Below are 20,496 nucleotides of genomic sequence, written 5' to 3' on the forward strand. Positions count from 1 at the left end.
CAGGACAGCACAGGGTACAGCAGGCTGTGAACAAGCCATTGTTATGTCAGTATAAACCAACAAGGTAAGTCTCTCCATGCCTCTTGGTTTCGGGGAGATAACCTCTTAGGGACAGCTGTGCACCTGTCCAGGGCCCGTTCAGTGAGGGGGTCACTGACTATGCAGGTGACCCCACCTTTAGGACAGCCAGGCCGTGGGCAGGGCAGGCCCAGGGAGCTGTCAAGATGCTTGTCCACTGGGAACCGCTTCCTTGGCTTCTGCACCTGCCCGTCACTGCAGACACCTTCCCCGCCCCCCACCAGCCTGACATCAGCCTCCTCTCTCAACCAGACACACCTGTCACCCAGTCACCTACAGGCCAGGTCCCCACCAAGAAGGACCCTTCTAGGCACAGTACTGCCCTGTAGCGCTAACTCCCTGGCTTTGCTCCCAGAACACGTGTCCTCCATTCAGGGGACAGGGGCACGGAGGATGCCACCTTCCCTGCCCTCGATGGAAGCCCCCCTACTCACACACACACTGAGCACTTTGAGGGCACTTGACACTCACACTGCTGACACAGTGTCACATACTGCCACTAAAACGACCCCAATTCCCAAGAAATGGCTGGATGCTTTGTGAGCCATATGCTCTGCAATCTGGGCTGGACATGCTAAATATAACTCCAGGACAGACACTCTGTCTCACACTTGCTCCTCCCACCATCCTCCCTGCCCCTGATGACAGCTTCCAGAACAAGAACAATAAAACACAGCCACACCCTCTGTCCTTGGACCTGTAGTGAGAATAAAAACCTAATCGGGGGCGCCTGGGTGGCGCAGTCGGTTAAGCGTCCGACTTCAGCCAGGTCACGATCTCGCGGTCCGTGAGTTCGAGCCCCGCGTCAGGCTCTGGGCTGATGGCTCGGAGCCTGGAGCCTGTTTCCGATTCTGTGTCTCCCTCTCTCTCTGCCCCTCCCCCGTTCATGCTCTGTCTCTCTCTGTCCCAAAAATAAATAAACGTTGAAAAAAAAAAAAAATTTTAAAAACCTAATCGTATGCAATTGTGTGTGTAAAAATCTCGTTTGCTGGAATTTGAAGGTGATTTCAACTATGTGCTGTCCCAAAACAACCACATGGGCAGTGGCTTCTGACTTCTGGCTTCTGACTTTTAATGGCAGAACCGGTCTTCAAATAGGACCTTCTACACAATCCCGACAGGGCAGATATAGGAGACCTAAGGATGGACGATGAGCAGAGAAGGTCCCGGCAGGGGAATGGGTGGGGAGGGGAAAGTCATCTCCTGAGGTGCCTGCTGGAGACCGTAGACTTGCAGGACATGAAGCCTGTGCCCAGAGACACCCTCACTGCCACCTGTTACCTAGCAACTCCTGGGGCCAGAGCCAGAGCAACAAGACTATGTGGGCGCGCTGGGGGGCGGGGCGCGCTGGGGGGCGGGGCGCGCTGGGGGGCGGGGCGCGCTGGGGGGCGGGGCGCGCTGGGGGCGGGGGCGCGCTGGGGGCGGGGGCGCGCTGGGGGCGGGGGCGCGCTGGGGGCGGGGGCGCGCTGGGGGCGGGGGCGCGCTGGGGGCGGGGCGCGAGAGCGCAGGTGCATCCCAGCCCCCACCCTGCTCAGGCTCTTGCTCTGCTGACCAGATAGTGAAAACTCGCAATCCTTCCCACGTGGGTGGCATCAGACACCCAAAGTGTTGCCGGACTTTTCCTGTAGTAAATGTCCTGGCCTTCCCTTGAGAGGTCACTGTCCCTGCCGACTCGACCTCAAACACCTGTTTGCAATGAGCCCACTAGGGATCAGAACTCTTAAGGTGCTGGTCCCCAAGGCAGAGTCCCAAGACTGCACTCCAGGTAAGGATCAGGGACAACCAGGAACTGCCAGGCTGTGTAAGCAGGTGCAGCCATCAAAGGGCGGGCATGACAGCCACCCCTCTCACAAAGGACAGGAGGAGAGTACAAGAGGGTATATGTGCGCTGGCCTGACTCCAAGGCGGTCCAGGAGCTGCCCCTGCCTTTCAGACCCCTGTCTGTGTGCACAGGGGACTGTCCTGAGCGCATGCCCTCACAAGGCTGTGTGCGGTAGAGGCCCATGACCCCAGCCAGACCAAGCGGCCTCTGTGCCTGTGCACACTGTCTGTCCAGGGCTAATCTGCTCAACCGAGCCTGGCCGTCCCCAGGGGGCTCACATGTGTTAATGAACGCAAACTGGTCCAAACGTGAATTCTGATGCACGCACTTTCCCAGATGGCACTTGGGCTAGAAAGGCCATGGTCTCTGAGTGACAAGACAGCTCAGGGCCGGCTATCACTCATTAAACTGCCTCCAGCATCACACGTATTCTTGTCACAGGATCCAATCCGGTTTCAAGTTAACACCCAAAGGATGTTTGCATATGGTTCTTAGCACAGAGGGTGAGACTCTTGTATTTCAGATAAGATGTGCCGTCGCCCTCCTTCCCAACTGGTGCCTGCTGTCTGGGCAGATTAACTCTCTGGGTCCTGGGATCACACGTGACAGGGACCTTGGGGGCCAGGGACTGGAGGCTCTAAGTCAGGAGAGTAATGGGTAGGTGCTTGCTGAGGTCTGCACAGAACAGAGCCAGGCCCACGGTCTCATCTGCCACATTCTGGCGGACCCTCCCTCTGCTAAGCTGTCGAAGCTCCAAAGCTCACTTTGCTTCTCCAAACGTAAAACCCCAGCATGCTCTCTAAGCGGAAAAGCTTTCAGATCCACTTGTGAAATGCCAACACCTGATATTACAAGTGGATCCGGAACGAGCACACCCTGCTCCTGAGCCAGCTCCACACATTCCGCAGCCACACATTTCCTGCCCAGCAGCCCCTCCGCCCCTCCCCGGAGTGTGGCGGAGCGTCCTGGGGAAGGGGCCGAGGAATCCGAACCCCTTCAGCCATCTGCTGCAGCCCTGACAGCTTTCCGGGCACCCCGTGTCACCCTCCTGGGCCCTCCGGCCAGGTCGTCCTGGACTGTCATCCACCAGAAAGCGGTCTCTGCAGGATAACACTTCCTGATGGGACAAGCCCCCTTTCCCTCCCCCAGCAGCCACTGCTTCCTCAGGCACACCCCACGCTCCTCCACGAGCCTTCTCGCATGCCCTGCCTGCAAGAGCCCCTCCTCTGTGAGTCTCACCAAGTGACTGGCCAAGTGGCAGCTTCTCTGAGAGTTTCCTAATTCCCGGCACACACTCCAGTTCTGGCACACGGTGCATCCTATGGGGACGGCTGGGGGGTGGGGACAGGTGCATGCACAGATACACACACTGTATCTGTACCCACCCTCACCATATACAAATACGAGTATATTAGCATACATGCACACACCCACACATATACATATGCATACAAACATATATACACACATATCCATGCATATGTATATTCATATACACATACACAAATATCCATATATAGTAAAGTTGTGTACACAAATATATATACACATGTATGTAAATATACACACATATACACACTAGTATACACATATACACACATATAGTGTATTTGTACACACACATATATGTAAGCATATGCATACACAGATGTGTACACACATATATACACACAGGTATATACACATATCACACATATGTACATGTGCACGTGCAGACACACATGCACATATACGTAGACACATGCATATCCAGATACATACACATATATAGAAAATACACACATACCTATGTATACACACATATACACATATGTACACACAAATACATAGACACATACGCATATACACTATATTTGTATATACACTCACATAATAATGTACAGATGCAGATATATACACACGTGGACATATCTGCATATACATGTACACATATACACACATACGACATGTATACACATATACATGTATTCGCACGTATATATATATTTAGATATACACAGATATACACAAACACATATGCACACATGTGTAGATGTGACTATTCAGATACATATACAGAAATACATGAATGTATGTGCACGTGCACACACACACATATATACATACGCATATATACTTCTGTATATATACGTATACTCATAATCATGTATACATGCAAATATATACACACATGCAAACATATATGCTTATGCACATGCACACACATATGCACATACGTATACACACATACACACACATACACCGACATATACACACATACATACATACGCTCATGCACACACACACACACACACACACACACACACACACACATCTCCCCCATCAGAAGGCCTGCTCGCTTCTCCCTGAGCTCCTCGCATGGCAGAAACCTGGCCGGCACGAAGGGAACGAGAGCTCAGGGCAGGCGAGCCGTGTGCACAAGGAGAAAAAAAGAACTTGCAGAGGTGGAGGAGACCTGTGGAATGATCTCCTGAAAACAGGCCATTTTCCAGGTGGAGACACAGAGGTTCAGACGAGAAGGAGGCTCAGGAGTGAGCAGAGACCCTCCCCGCGGACAAGGCGCAGGGGTGCAGGCACCCCAGCACCGCACAGCAGAGTTGGCAAGGACAGACGGGACCGTGACCTGGCACAGCAGCCCTCAGGCAGCAGCACTGAGATCTGCCATCACTGGCCTCTGGGGAGTGACACTCCAGACTCAGGAGGTCCTGCTAGGGCAGTCCCCTCCGTGTGACATTCCGTGATGCTCAGTGACGGTGTAGTCATGTATCTTCAAGCAAAACAGGCAGAAAGGTGACACGGCGGGAACAGAAACATTTTCTATGTGGAACAACAGAGTCACTGGGGTCCCAGCACCACAGCCCCTTATCACAGACCCCGGCTCCACTCGGTTCCGCTGTGCCGTGGTGCCATCCACCGGTGCGGGGCGAGACGGGAGACTCCTGCTGTCCCACAGGCGTCTTGGGCTCCCCAGTCTCCACCGACCCCGTGTTAGGGTTCTCATCAAGCCCTGAGCTCCAGGGCAAGTGACGACAGCGTCAGGGGACCCTGTCAGCTGTGGGACGTGCGTGGTGGTCACAGGGACCACGTCCACTCAGCAGCTCTGCCTGTGCGATTACTGCCCGTGGGGAGCAGAAAAGGGCACTGAGAGGTCAAGTGACTTGTTCGAAGTCACACAGCTCCCGTGGAGACGAGGGAGGAACACGTGGGCGGCCAGGGCAGAGCTACGGCTCCCACTCCCCCCTGGAGGGAGGGACAGTCCCGCAGGACACACGAAAGGCGTGGGAGGAACTGCAAAAATCAAGGCCAGCGAGTACATTCCACCACCATGACCCTGACTCCATACGTGCAAGTTCACCTACTCACCAAGAATTTTTACTTCTAACCCCAGATCAACACGTGGCATTTTCGTGGCCATCCATGGAGGCGCACAGAGCAGCCACGATTTGCAGTCGCCCCACGTGCACGTTCCCAGCTCTCACGCCATCAACATGCACCCTCCAGTCCTGCTTGAGGACACAGTTTTTGCATGTCTGTGCTCTTTGCTGGTACTTTTGATGTTTATGATGACTCCCCCCTGAAGGGCTGCCCAGTGTCCTGAACGGGAGAAGCTGAGACGTGCCTTCCGGGGAAAACCCGTGTGTTAGAGACACTTTGTTTCTGCGTGGGGGGTTCACTGAATCAACAGCACAGACTAAACAAGGCCTTTATGCAGAACCGCACGTATGATGGAGTAAAGCACTGATGGGCTTAAGAAAACACAGTGACATGAGGCTCGCGAGAACCCGAAACGCCCCTGGGAGCAAAGGCTGGCGATCACTAATTCAGTGTCACGGAGATTTTACGGACCATGACCCCGAAATGACAGGGTGGCAGTCCTCCAACACGGGCAATGCCCTCCTACCGCTCCCAGGACCAGGCCTTCGAACAGGACGCCCCCCACGGCCTCCCGCCACCACCCACCCGCTGTGGCAGAGAAGCCTGTCGCCGAGTTCCGGCCACCGCCTGCATGCGTGAGAGCACCGTAGGACAGGCTGGGTCTGCTCCAGGAGCTCGCATGCCCGGCCCAGCAAGAACCTCGTCAAGTAAGAAACCAAACAGACACCAAGGTGGAGAAGCACAACGGGGAGAGGAGGAGACACTGAGCTGGCTCTCTGGGCCTCGTTCCTGCCACCTGACACACGGTGGGGGAGGGGGGGGTTCCCTGCCCATCCCAGGGAGTGCCCCCCCACCCCCGGCAACGTCCAAGTCAGCCAGCCCAGTGCAGAGACACTGACACCTTCCCAGCAGCTCGCAGCCAGCGCCCCAAGGAGACCTCTCTGCTTCTCACATACTCTCCTGAACTCACAGCCCCGGGGGCTCTGGACCCCAAAAGAGGGCAGGGTTTCTGGCATCTGAGCAGACCGCAGGGACATTTCTGATCTAACCGCCAGCAGGCTGCCCTCGCTGCCCCTCCCCTGTGCCCTCACGACGGCTGCTGGACGTACCTTCTCCGCCGGCACTCAGGCTCTCGTACGAGTCCCAGCGGATCAGGGGGTCTGCCGTGTTGAAGTCCACGATCACTCCGTGGTCATTGCACAAGTGTTCACAGCCTGCATGGGGAGGAAGTGTCAGCCACAGCCCAGGCACGCCGCCGTGCGCCAGCCTGGAGGACCAGACGGAGGCGTGCCGGGCCTGAGTGCCGAAAGCCAGCGCCAAGACCCGCGTTCCTGCTCCCAGGAGCCTGGCGCTGACCGCAGCTGGTGTGGACTCTGGCTCTCCGTCCGCTGTGCACTCAGTCCACTCTGGGCTCTGAGTACTAACTGTGCATGCCAAGAGCACCCAGATCACTTCCCAGACCGGGACGGAGAGGCACCGAGCGGTCAGCCCTGAGGCAGAGGGCAGAGAGGCGCGTTTATGCCCAGGCTCCAGGCTCCCAGACCCCTGCGCCACTCTGCCCACATTCTGGGGAAGCCAATGGTTGTGACCTCACACACCTTGCACTTAACTAGCAACTGAATTAGGGCACTGATCTCAGAAGGAAGGGGACTATCTTCTCCAGCAATTCAAGCCTGAATTAAAACGTTCTTGGGGAGCCTGGGGGGCTCAGGCAGTTAAGCATCCAACTGTAATGATCTCACAGTTTGTGGGGTCAAGCCGCACATCAGGCTCTGTGCTGATAGTGTGGAGCCTGCTTGGGATTCTGTCTCTACCTCTCTCTGCCTCTCCCCACTAGAGCACACACTCTCTCAATATTAAATAAACATTTTAAATAATAAATCAGTAAAAAATAAATTGTTTTTGAGTATGAATCTCGCTAAAGAAAAGAACCACTCCCCTTGATGATAAAGGGGCAGATTCCTCTATTTTTAGAAAAAAAAGGAGAATCTATTTGTTTGCAAATAAATATTTGTACTCAACTGTACTTCTAATCATCTTTAAACACATTCAACTGTTTGTTGGGAGAAAAGTAAACAATCAGCACGATCTCCCAGAAAGAGGGACAAAAAGCTGAGGGACCAAGGGTCCGGGCTCTTCCTCGGGCAAAAGATTCCCCATGTCTGGGGTCTTACTGATCCAACTGGGCCCTGCTGTCTGTAAGTCGCCCCTCACCACACTGAAAACTATCCTATTATTTGAAACTTGGGGGACGCCCGGTGGCTCAGTCGTTTAAGCATCTGACTCTTGATCTCAGCTCAGGTCATGATCTCACAGCTCATGAGATCAAGCCCCGCTTCTGGCTCCACGCTGACAGCATGGAGCCTGCTTGGGATTCTCCCTCCCTCCCTCTCTCTCCCTCCCTCTCTCTCTCTCTCCCCCTCCCTCACTCACGTTCTCTCTCAAAATAAATAAACTTAAAAAAAATTGTGATGACAATGTCCCAATACGCACAAAGGTGGGAGAGTGTGCCGAGACCCCATGGGACCAGACCCTCCACCCAAGCTGGCGAGCACCCTGCCTCCGCGTGCATTCTGCACCCCACCTACCTTGAATCTTCTCAGGAGTGGCAGAGAAAACTAACTCAATCTTGCCGTTATCAGGAAAACGGTCATCTGAAAAACAAATCGTGTTCGGACAAGTTTAGAGATGAAGGGGCAAAAAAGCCCGTACAAACTCCAGCCAGGATGGCGCCCACACCCACCAGGGCAGGCCCCATGGCTGAGGAGTTCTTCATGTTTCCAGAACATTCTCTGGACCAGAGCTTGGTCTTCTGTGAGACCGGCAGTTAGTGGCAGGTGGGTTCAGCGCATGGGGTGTGGGGAGAACAGGGAGAGGAGCAAACAGAGACCCACTGCCCACTGTGACCTGCATCCCAGCGGCCCGCGGGCCTCACCTTGGCTGGCGGTGTCCAAATCCTCCTTCCCGAATACCAGCCCGCAGCCCTGGACGGCCCCGGTGTGAAACTGCAGGCGGAAGATGACGTCGCGGGTGGCCGAACGGTACTTCTTGTGGTAGCACTTGATCTGGTGTGAAGAGGGGACACACAGGCCAATTCTTGAGCAGCAGGGGGTCACGGGGTAGGCCTCCCCCCACCAAGCCCTGTGGACCAGCTGCAAATGTCACCACTTCCAAGGGACCTAAGTTCTGACGACCACAGCCATGGGCCGTGGCCGTCAGGCCAATGCGGATACTCTGGTTGCAGAGGTCACATCAGGATGAACTTCCCCAGGGTCTAGTAACTCCCTGTGGGGAAGACGTCGCTTTCATCCACATTCTCTAGGTGTCACAGGCAGCTGGGCCTCACCGTCCACGCTTCATGTGCTAAATACCTATGTGTGCACTAGGATTTGGAGAGGAGAGCACAGGAGAGAGAGAGAAAGGGAGAGGCAGAGGGAGGGGAGGAGGGGAAGGGGTAGATGGGAGAGGGCCTGGCATTTAAATAACCCGAGCAAGGCTGTCCCATATCCTGGACGCTCACTTGAGAGCAGCCTCCAGAATCACCACGGCAGTGATGTGAACTCAGGGCTGCGGGTGCCCTGGGTCCCTGGGGACACCTTTATGTGGAAGCCCCCCCTCCCCCACCCAAGGGAATGAGAGAGCGCCGGGGCCACAAGGAGGTCTCCCAGGCCACCGCGGGGTGATGTCTGCAGGCGAGGACCCTCCCCCCCACAAGCAGGGCAGGGGCTCCTTCCCAGGGTGCTCAGCAGCCCAAGGCCAGAAGCAGGCTGGAGTGTGGGTGGCCGGTCCCTCTCCTGTGCGTGCCCAGCAGGGTCGGGGGGAGGCTGGGGCTCTCAGAGGCAGCCACGCTCACAAAAAAGATTTTTCTAGGGCAAAGATGGGTGTTAAATATCCAGTACATCACAAAGGCCAACGAGAAGCAGCCACGTGGACCGGGTCCAGACAGGCAATGCAGGAGAATGCCCCAGCTGAAGCCTCTGCCGTGCAGCTGCCCAGGCAAACTACCCCACAAAGGGAAAGTAAAGCCCCAGGAACCTGGGCCCACTGGCCAGGAAGTGTGCCCCCTGGGCAGAGCCAGGCCGTTGTCTCGCTCTGCGTGTCTACAAGGAAACAGTCTGATAAATACACGAAGTGTGAACAGACCGAAGGGGAGTGTTTCGTGTTGACAAACATGCCCAGGGCTGCCTGGTGCATACACAGCCCGACTCGGACCTGGCCTCCATCCTGGCCTCCGTCCTGGCCTCTGTCCTGGCCTCCGTCTGGACCGGCCCAGAGCGTCTGCACCAACCACCACGAATTCCTGAGAAATGGGAACTCGGCAATCTGCTTTCAACCAACAATGGACCTTCATCCACAGGGTCTCCTCCTGCGGCCACCTGGGGTCACAGACTCCTCAGCGGGGCCCAACCAAAGGCCGATGATGGCTGGACTTCCTTCCAGAACACGCCATGTGCTCCTCCCCTCCTGCGAGCCCTCACCTGCACGCACCCCGGGGACTGTGGTCTCAACAGAGGTGCCTACCCACCCGGACCACAGAGGAGACCCCCCAGGAGGCCCCCCAGGATGCAGCAGGTCCCCTGGTATCCCCATCTCTCCAGGAGGATGGGAGCCACACCTGGCAAGTAGGGGTGACCCAGGGAGAAGCGAGGGGGGGGGGGTCCAGGCTCACTCCAGGCCAGTTCTTAAATCTTTCTAAATGCTGAGGGGAACCAGAGCTTTAAACAATGTCCTGAGGGGGACAGTGCCCTGCCACCAGCCCGCACGGCCACAGCGCAGTGAGAAGCGGCCTTGCCAAGCGTCGGCGCCGAGGCCTGCGTGCGGGACCCCTGGTGAACAGGGGGCGCAGCAGGCGCTGGGCAGATAAGCCCCTGCGCCCATTAAAGGGCTCATCCTGCAGCCAGCACCCCCCAGGCCGGGCCCCGCCCTCCCCGGGGACCCCAGGGGCTCCCTGCGCCGCTCACCACAACTCAGCACAGCCGCACCACACACGCCATGTGGCTCAGTCACAAATCGCAGCCCCTCTGAGTGCCAGGGAGCGGGGAGGCGGAGGTCACCATGCCTGGGGCAGGGTCCGGGATGGGGATCGCCCTCCCCAGGCTGCCAGCTCCCGTCATTTCCCAGGGCCAAGTGTGACTCTGGTGTCTGAAGACTCCTGGGTTTTCCCAGGACAAGGGCTCAGAACGGAAGGAGGAGTGACCTATCCACCGTTACGGGGCAGCTGCCCGGTCCCGCTCTCCCACAGGGTGTCCCGTCCGCAGAATCCTGACAAGCCAGCTGGCGGACACCCCAGGCCTCCCTGCGCACCTCCGGAGGCTTCGTGCTGAACCTCTCTTCCCGCAGATGGGGAGGCACCCGCCGGGCCCCCCCAGCCCGGCCGCCTGCCCTGGGAACAGATGCCAGGTGCCTCCTGAGGACACAGAAAACCCCAGGAGCCTTCCTGCACAAGGTCCGGGCAGCCACCACCACAGAGCAGCTCCGACCCAGAGACGGGGCCTACCCCCGCCAGGAGCCCTGCCGGGGCACAGGCACCAGATGCAGAGCCCATAACCATCCCCCGCCCAAGCCGACAGGTGTCAGCATCGGCGGCGAGAGACAAGAATCCCGCTCCTCACACTCGGGGGAAAGAACCATCGGCAGCTACTTGACGTGAGCGCCCCAAATGCCCCCTCTAAGATACCAAGGACAGCACCTCGTAACGATCACAGTGACCGAGGCCTGTAACATCCCCTTTGTCCCTCTGGGGTTGGTGAGTTTCCACAATACGTCCATCCCCTGCCTTCAGATTTTAGAATACGCATGTCTGAAACAATTCAAAGCGTAGCAGCCTGGACTCCGTACAAAAGGGGGAAGGACATCCGTCCACCACAGCCTGTCCCCAAAGCCGCAGGGGAGCACACGGGTGTGACACGAACGTCACAACCCACCGGGAACTCTTGGGTCGGGGGAAGGAAGGCGCTCAGGTGGCACGTGGATTTCTCTGGCGGCACAGCGGCTGTTCAAGCAGTGACCCCCCGTCTCCATCCCGAGGATGATCAGCTCTCACGACACATCCATACAACACGCGAGCCCAAACGCACGTACTGGCCTGACGCTATCAGAGGCTGCAAGCTTCTAGAGGGAGGGGGCCCCGGGAGACGGGTCTGAGCGCTTGGAGCCTTCCTTGTCTTGACAAGACGATCTGGAAACCGTCGCCCAGCGTAAAACCCACCTGTGCCCTTGAGCGGTCGGCGCCCGGGCCTCGGTCCCCCCGCACCGCACACCGTGTGTGAAGTGGCGGTCCCGTCCGCGACAGAATTCCGAATCACACATGTCATGGATCCATCTGGTGGGCAAGGAGCCGGTAAGCTGACCTCCCTGCTTAACACTTGGGCTGCACGGATGTGTTTTTAATTCAAACTCTCCATCAACAAGAGAATGGTGCCTTGGACCAAGGGCTCAAAGCTTGAGGACGCAGCCCCGGGAGCGCCTGTGCCCAGGTCAGAGGCCAGCCCGCAGGTATCCCCCTCCTCTGCCTGCCGCCAGCCCTTGTCTGAGGCAGCTCCTACTTGGAGCCACCTCCCACGAAACATCCCAGCGCCCACCAGCTTAGTACAAACAGCAGAAGAAACAGGACCCTCGACACTCCCCACCAGGAAACAGAGTCCCCCAACTGCAACTCACTTTGCTGGTGGTCCCGGTGATGGCCGTCCAGATAGGCTCAGAGGACAAGCTACAACCTCACACTTGAAAGACTGAAAACCGTGATCTCTAACCCTGGTAAGTCTGAACACCCACATCATCCAGTGCCAACACGAACCACAATTTCGAAATGCCGTAATTCGTGTCCACACCCATGGAAAGGTCAGCAGGTGCTGCCTACGAACGAAAGCACAGCCGTGGAGCTAGGACCGCGGGAAGGATCAAGCCCCAGCCTGGGTCTGGGAGGTGGCCCGCACAGTCAGGGAGGAAGGTGTGCGCACAGAAGTCACAAGGAACACAGAGGCAGGCACAGTGGGAAGTGTGTGGGAACTGCCTGCCGGAGGAGCAAAGTCCACAGAGGGAGCTGAGGACATGCACAGAAGTGCCCCCAGTGGGAGGGAGTAAAGGACAGTGCTGGGTGTCCGCAGCAGCTCCCGGAGCAGGCGTCCCCTCTGTTTAGAAGTTGGGTCACAGGAGCAAGGTCGCGGAGACCCGCAGTCACTAGAACACAATGTGAGTGGCCACAGGGTTTGCACAAGCGGAGACAGCAAGGCCAGGCACGCCGGACGGGAAAGTGTTTACAAGCCCATCAAGGCCCTGGGCCGCGGCCAGGATCCCACTGCGTCCGCACCCACGCGAATTCCTCAGCGAGGTTACATAACGGCCTGGCTGTGCTCACAGAGCTCTGGCCTCCTCCCCGAGGACCTGAGGCCCTGCCCTTCGGAAGGGGTGGACCTGAGAGATGGGAGGGTCAGGTGTGCAGAGGGAGGGCGAGGGGATGGGCGGGCAGTGCTCAGGCGGTCAGACTGCTCCCTCGGCCTCACCAGGACCAGGGCCGAGCTGCGCCCTCCCCAGCGCTTTCCCGGCCCGTCAGAGCCGATGTGGCCTGACTTCCCGCAAACGCAGCCCCCGATGTCTTGCTAACAGGTCTCGGGTGAGGAAAGGGGCAAATCTATCCGGGCACACTTACCAGATCAAGGAGGGGAAAACCCAGAGGGCGAGATGCCTTCAGGAAGATGATGACCGAGGACAGTGAGCCAGCCCTGGGAACTCCTCCCACCTTCGAGGGCAGGGAGGTGGGCTCAGTGAACACCAGACCGAGAGCCAAACCCGCTACAGCTGTTGGTGGTGAACCCGTAAGTGCCCTCCCTGCTCCTCAGCATACTGAGTCACGGCTGTCGCCCAGTTCTTGAGTGGAAATGAAAATGCCTTCGTGAGGGAAGCCCTGTAACTCAATCCCCCCGGGCAGGCGACCTGGGGCTTCTCCAGGCTCCCATGGCAAGAGGCAGGAGCAGGGGTGGCTCGCACCGCCATGGAGACGCTCCACCAACCTCAGGGAAGTTTCTGTAGCATCTTTCTCCCGTGATGATCCCCGAGGTCAATTTCGGGTAGAACCAGAAGGCCTGGGGCTCCAAGCTACCGCACAACGTGCACCCACAGATGATGACCTCCAGGCCAGCCGGCGCCTCTCCCGTGACACCCCCGGGATGCTCTCCCCCCGCCGGACCCTCACGTGTCCCTCCATTGAACAAGTCACCCGCCTGCTCGTTGCACTCAAAACGGGGATGTAACTCTCGGAAGTGCGGTCTGCCTGTGACTGCCTTTCCTGTCCTCCGGGCTACGTGCGCTGCCGCGAATGCCTGAGGTGACCCATCGTCACCAGCGGTTCTTGATTTCACTGCTAATCTCGCTGGGATAGGGCTGCGAATGAACACAGGTGTCATGGGCTGGGTTGTGTCTGCCCCCCCCACAAATTCACATGTCGAGGCCTAACCCCCAGGACCTCAGAACAGGCCTGTGTTTGGAGACAGGATTCTTCAAGAGGAGATTACGGTCAACAAGGTCACCAGGACGGGCCCTGGTCCACTGCCTGGTGTCTTGTAAGAAGAGGAGATCTGGGGCACCTGGGGGGCTCTGTTGGTTGAGCAACCAACTCTTGGTTTCGGCTCAGGTCATGATCTCACTGTTTGTGAGATCAAGCCCCACATCGGGCTCTGCGCTGACAGTGTGGAGCCTGCTTGGGATTCTTTCTCTCTCTCTCTCTCTCCTGCTCCCTCACTCTCGCTCTCTCTCAAAATAAAGAAACTTTAAAAAAAAACAAAAAAAGAGGGGATCAGGAGAAGGACAGCACAGAGGGACAACCACACTGGGACACAGGGAGGAATCAGCCATCCATACACCCAGGAGAGGCCTCGGGAGGGACCATCCCAGACATGCCTGGATCTCAGACATCTAGCCTCCAGCGCCAAGAGAGAAGAAATGTGTGCAGTTTACGCCCCTGGTCTATGGAGCTTAGTTAAAGCCAGCTGGGGGGGTGCCAGGGAGGGCTCAGTCAGTTAAGTATCTGAGTCTTGATTTCGATTCAGGTCATGATCTCACGGTTTGGGAGTTTGAGCCCCGCATCTGGCTCTGTGCTGACAACATAGAGCCTGCTTGGGATTCTCTCTCTCCCTCTCTCTGCCTCTTCCCTACCTGTGTGCACGCTCTCTCTCTCTCTCTCTCTCTCTCTCTCAAAATAAATAGACACATTTTAAAAAGAAGAAAACGAAATGAGACCCTCTCTTACACTCGTGTTTCTGAGTTGCGTCAATTATTCCTTCCTGTACTCACTTGTTTATTAAATACTTGCTTGGGATTATCGGTCTCTCTCTCAGCCCCTCCCGTTTGTTCTCTCTCTCTCTCTCTCTCTCTCTCTCAAAAATAAATAAATAAAAACTTAAAAAGAAAAATAGGCCAGCTGGGAAACTAACCCAAGAGGTTGAGATCCTATGTTACTGGGAGACATTCCTGAACTGAACGTCTCAGGACTCACTTCCGTGAACGGCACAGAGAAAAGTCACCCCGTGTGATGGAAAAATACCCCTTCCCAGCTGGAGCCCCCGCACCCTCCTTGTATCTGGTAACGCTGCAGAGAGCAAGTGCAGAGGGCACAGAACTGAATTGTAAACACAGGAAACATCAATCAAGTAACGGTACTGACAGTGAAGTCCTAAAATTACCCTGCGGCAGGAACGCACAGAGGTGGGGGAGAGGCCGCGTCAGGGCACAAGCATCTCCCGGGAAAGCAGCTGGGACACCTTCACAGGCTCTTCTCATGGGAACACAAGCTCGTAGACAGGGGCCAACAGGAGACCAAACACTCACCCCGGGAGAGCCCCAGAGCGCCCAATCTGCACACTCCCTCCTGCCTCGGTGCGGGTGCCCCTGGGGCTGCCAGGGCCCATCCAGTCGCCGTCCCCGCTCCTGAAGGCTGGCAGCCCCAGGCACAGGCTCACGAGGTGGCCTGTGGTGGAGACCTGGCTGGCCAGCGTGCTCTGGCCTCTAGCCTCAGGCGTGGGCCCAGCAGCCACCCTCACTGGCTCACAGCAAAGCTGAGCCATTACTCTTGACAAGCACGATGACCAGCTGTGCACAGACAGGACTAGCACCTGGCCCCGCACCATCCAGCATGGGACACAGAGGCGTCTCAGGTGACAGATCACAGATCACGGTCTAAAGGGGGCAGCTCAGACATCCCACCTCTGATGGATAAGACCCGAGGAAAGGGGCGTCTGGTCACCAGCAGAAGGAAGCCTCTCAGGGGACAAATGATCGAGGGGGCAGGAAACCCCTCGGAGCCCCCCGCCCTCCCCGCAGGAGGGTGCTCAGCTGTTGCAGAGCAACGCCGCATGTGGACAGGGTCACAGGACGTGGAGCACGGCTCTGGGGACGCACAGCGGCTATGGGCTCAGGAGGTGCACGGGCAGCTCAGGACTGGGTGAGATGCGGGGCAAGTTCACACTCGGCATCCAGGGGACACGTGGGCAGGCTCCCAGAAACCAGCACGATGGGCGCTGGAGGCTGGTGGACACGGGCCGGGAGGGGGTGGACCTGGGGGCCCAGCACGTTGCAGAAGGGAGCAAGGGGCAGCGTGGACCTGCAGGGAGAGGCGGGGAAGACAAGGCGCGATCAAGACGGGGGTGGGGGGAGTTTGATGGACGGTCAGGAGCAGAGGGGGCTTCAGGCCAGGAGCCGAGGGAAGAGAAACCTCTGGCCGGGACCGAGGAACTTGCAGAGACAACTAGACGGGGAGGGTCTCCAGGTCTTGGCCAGAGTCCAGGGGGCTGGGTGGGAGGGGACCCAGAGAGATCCAGAAGGCCGGGCAGGCAGGAGACCCCAGCACAGCCCTGTCCCCTCCCCGAGGCCTCCTTCTCGGCGGGAGCTCCAGGCCTCGAGGTGAAGTGGGGTGGGACAAATGGGGGCCCAGACAGGCCCCTTCCCCTGCGCTCCTGGGGTTGGCCCCACTCCCCACCCACATCCGGCCCCCTCGAGTCCCCAGCACAGGGTTCTTGCTGCCACGCGTCTTCTCGTGGACCCACCACTCGACCCACACCTGTCTGTGCTCCCCCACTTCGTGACACCGTGGTAGGTCTCGCTTCACAGATCCCCAAGGACCGTGAGCATCGGCCGCACAGCCCCCTCCTGACGGCCCAGCTGCCAGCCCAGTCTGGCCTCATCCACCCGGGGACCCGGGGGCCCCCACGCCCACATCTGTGCCTCCGAACACCTCTGCTCTGCCCCAGCAGCTCACAAGTGCGAGCTGGGAACGAAATAGCCACAGAAGTGCCCCCTGATCGCTTTTTCAGACTTCCCGCCATAGCAAAGGAGGCCCAAGGAAGAGCCAGACGCCGCAGTGAGCCCCCTGCAGCCACTGGATCAGATCACGAGTACACCTGAGAAGCATGTGGGCCAGTGCACGCGGTGACAGGCACCTGTCACGCAGCCGTAGGCACCCAGAGGCACCCTCCATGTGAATGCAGCACAGGTAGAAGCGTGCCCAACACACAGGACGGCTTCCGGCCGGAGGGACGTCACGTGGGCAAGCTCGCCGTGTGACCCGCCAGCTCTAGGCACCCGAACATCGGCCGGGCCTCCCGCCCCCGCCGGCTCCCCTCCCGACCTGCCTCCCGGACCCCAAGTGCCAGACCGGACCCCTCCCACAGCCTCCCACGCTACCTCTCAGCCGCATTCCAGCTGACCCGCTCCTGAGGTTACCTTGGGCCTCCAGGGGTGGGACAGACACAGGCACGTGGCCAGGACCTGCGGGGTTTCTGGGGTGAAGGCCGTGGAGCCAGCCATCCTAACTCACCTGACCCCCTCACCCCGTGGAGGTCCTCACTTAGCAGAAGGGGCCTTCGAGCTCATGGAGGCGGGCCTCTGAGGCCACCCGGACCCTGCAGGCCGCAGCGCTGGTGGGAGCCCAGACACGGGGCCCAAAGCCAGTCCTGGGGACGCGGCCAGTACCCACGTGCGGCCGTTCGGTGCGGCCCCGCTTCCCACCGAGGCAGGGTCCTGACCCCTCTGTCCTCCCTGCTGCTCACACTTGCGCTGACAAGGGTGACCCTCCAGGGTGAGCGGCATGTTCTCGGGTGGCTGAGAAGAGCTTCAGGAACAACCAGCTGTCCCGCAAGAAAACTGCAAGCCTCCAAGCCCACACAATCTGGCAGCAACTGACTGTCACCCAGACATCGGGACACACCCAGCAAGCCTCTGGCGCCTCGAGGCCTGGGGACCCTGTGCCCTTGCCACGTGCCTGCACCCGAGTCAGACCACCCTTCCGCCCGCCCACCCGCCTCACCCACCGTGGCCCGTCCTGGGATCCGTCTCCCACAGAAGGTCCACGGCCCCACCAGCCTCCTCCGGGACGAAGATGTCACCTTGTCACTCCCTTCCTTCCTATGCTAGGGCCCCACACAGAGACCCAGAAAGCTCAAAACAGGACAGTTGCGTAAATAAATTCCTGGTAAGGAAGGAAGGAAGGAGGGAGGGGACGGGGAAGGGTGTGGAAGGGGGGAGGAGAAGAGAAGGAAAGGAGGGAGGAGGCGGGGATGAGGGACCCAGGCCGCCGGCCAGGCCTCCACCACCGCCTCACAAAGACCCCGCAGCCACCAGCCCACAATCAGGTGGGAGGGAGGCCCCCCGCGTTTGAGAGTCATCTTCCACACTTCAGGGCTTCGGCCACCTCCCTCGGGTCCCCACAAGGGGACTTAGCTGCTGACCACAGGGAGCACCCATCCCAGGGACAGGGCCTCCAGAGGCCTCTGCCTTGCCCAGGAGTAGTGACTTAGGGATCTGGGTGCACGTCCTTAACAGCGTCCCCGCTAGCCTCTCCTGGCCTCCTCATCCCCGGCCTCTTTTTTAAAGCTGGAACATCAGACCGGTGCATGGAGCGGGCAGATAGAAGCCACAGCCATGTGCAGCCCTGGGAGGGGGTGGGGTCCAGAACATAGCAGGTGCTTCCTCACTGCTCTGCCCGATGGCCAACAATCGAGGAGGTCCTGGAAGACACACCCTCCCCTCTCCCCCTCGGTCTCCCCACCAGAGGGAAAAGGCTGGGAGTTGCTCTCAGAACACTCTAGAAGAGAAGCCTTTCCTCCCCGGGGACGGTGCAACACAGTGGCCCACCCGACACCTCAGTTCTGTGGCCTATGGAATGAGGACACCAGCCTCTTTCACAGTGAGGTCCCCAGGGACAGGGGACAAGCTGTGACGTGCACCTGAGGAGAACTCTCCCAGGGACACAGCAATGTAACATCGGTGCCCAGGGCACCTACGTTTGTGACCCCCCTGACCTGACTTGCATGAGAATTCAGGATGGGTCAACCACTGAGAAAGGGTTTTAAGACCTTTTAGGGGCGCCTGGGTGGCTTAGTCACTTGAGCATGTGACTCCTGATTTTGGCTTAGGTCATGATCCAGGGTCATGGGATTGAAACCCACATCAGGCTCTGTGCTGAATGGAGCCTGCTTAAAATTCTCTTCTTCTCTCTCTCCCTGTCTCTCCCCCGCTTGCACACACGTATGCATGCTCTCTCTCTCTCTCTCTCTCTCTCTCTAAGATAAATAAAAACTGAAAAAAAAAAAAAGATAAATAAAAACTGAAAAAAAAAATCCAAAGGTTTAAGGGAAATTGATAAGAATCCTCAAAAACTTGGAATGAGCCATTTCCAATCTGGTCACAGGTGCTCCCAGGCCCTGGAGACACTCAAGCAAATCAATTCAGTGTACGTGGGAAGCCATACTGCCTCAAGGTTTCAAGGGAAATTTCTCTAAAATTCATTAGACGGAAGATTTTTTCTACATTCAAGACAGAGAAAAGGCAAAAATGTAGCAGCTAATCTCATCCCAGAACCAGTACATACAGGAATCAAACTCATCCAGAGGAACCGCTGGTTAGGACATCAGCCAAGCTGTGATTCGCTAGCTGGACTGCACACGGGGGCCTCTGAGGATGCCTGAGATCGCACATCACAGCCGAGACCAGGGACCCTCGGAAGGGCAGTGGCCGAGCCAGGACTCGCATTTCGGAGAACATACTGCTAAGCGGTTCTCACCATTCGCTCTGTCCCTTCTACTAAAATAGCTCTAGGGGTGCCTGGGCGGCTCAGTCAGTTAATTGTCCAACTCCTGATTTCAGCTCAGGTCATGATCTTGTGGTTCATGGGTTCGAGCCCAGCATCGGGCTCCACGCTGACAGCTCAGAGCCTGGAGCCTGCTTCGGATGCTGTGTCTCCCTCTCTCTCTGCCCCTCCCCTGCTCATACTCTGTCTTTCTCATTACTTGGAAATGCAACTTTACAAAAAGGAGAAACATTGGATTGATAGCAGCTACTTTTTGGGTGGGAGAAAAAGAAAGGTTGGGAAGGCTGGGGGGCTCAGTCGGTTAAGAATCCAACTTCAGCTCAAGTCACGATCTCATGGTTCGTGAGTTTGAGCCCCGCATCGGGCTCGGTGCTGACAGCTCAGAGCCTGGAGCCTGCTTCAGATTCCGTGTCTCCCTCTCTCTCTCTGCCCCTACCCACGCACGCTCTGTCTCTCTCAAAAGTAAATAAACATTAGAACAATTTTAAACCAAATAAAACAGCTTCACTCAGACAACAAGCCAGCTGCCCCAAAGTAAAGGCCACCCTTCACTCCTCGAGGCGCTGACCAGGAGGGGGACACACCGCGTGCACTCACCATGATGTCCCCCTTCAGCAGCTGGGCCGGCTCGATGGCGATGTGGACCCTGCCTTGGTTTCCCGGGCCGATGTTGCTTGGGGATAAACAAGGTAGAGCTTAATGCAACCTCAGGACTTAACAGAAACGTTGTGTGAGAAAAGCGACTTCGTAACGCAAACTCAGAGATGACGCGAAACATCCCGCCAGGCTCCGGGATCCAAGTCGAGCGCATCACGGCCAGGCTGCCACCCACGTGTGGGTCCATGGTCAGTCCAGACACAGGACGGCAGCTCGTTCTGAGCGGTGGCAGCACCATGAGGCCACATCTTACCTGACGCCCTTTATACTAACGCTCATAAAACATCTAGGGGCGCCTGGTGGAGGGGGGGCTCAGCTGGTTAAGCATCGGACTTCGGCTCAGGTCATGATCTCACAGTTTGTGGGTTCGAGCCCTGCGTCCGGCTCTGTGCTGACAGCTCGGAGCCTGGAGCCTGCTTTGGGTTCTGTGTCCCCCTCTCTGCCCCTCCCCCGCTCATGCTCTGTCTCTCTCAAAAATAAACTATAA

At 57.7% G+C, this 20,496-nt stretch overlaps 1 protein-coding gene across 1 annotated transcript in view; it reads right to left on the bottom strand.

Annotated features, from left to right (window-relative positions):
* TNS3 (tensin 3) overlaps positions 1-20,496 on the bottom strand; it is a 216,531-nt gene that overhangs the window by 80,636 nt on the left and 115,399 nt on the right. The window contains exons 13-16 of the mRNA XM_032592493.1: positions 19,950-20,025; positions 8,211-8,340; positions 7,864-7,929; positions 6,385-6,489 (exon numbers count right to left, since the gene is read on the bottom strand). Coding sequence (XP_032448384.1) covers positions 6,385-6,489; positions 7,864-7,929; positions 8,211-8,340; positions 19,950-20,025 — 377 coding nt within the window. The remainder of the gene's footprint in view (positions 1-6,384; positions 6,490-7,863; positions 7,930-8,210; positions 8,341-19,949; positions 20,026-20,496) is intronic.

Source organism: Lynx canadensis, chromosome A2, assembly GCF_007474595.2.
Source record: "Lynx canadensis isolate LIC74 chromosome A2, mLynCan4.pri.v2, whole genome shotgun sequence".
Classification (NCBI taxonomy): domain Eukaryota; kingdom Metazoa; phylum Chordata; class Mammalia; order Carnivora; family Felidae; genus Lynx; species Lynx canadensis.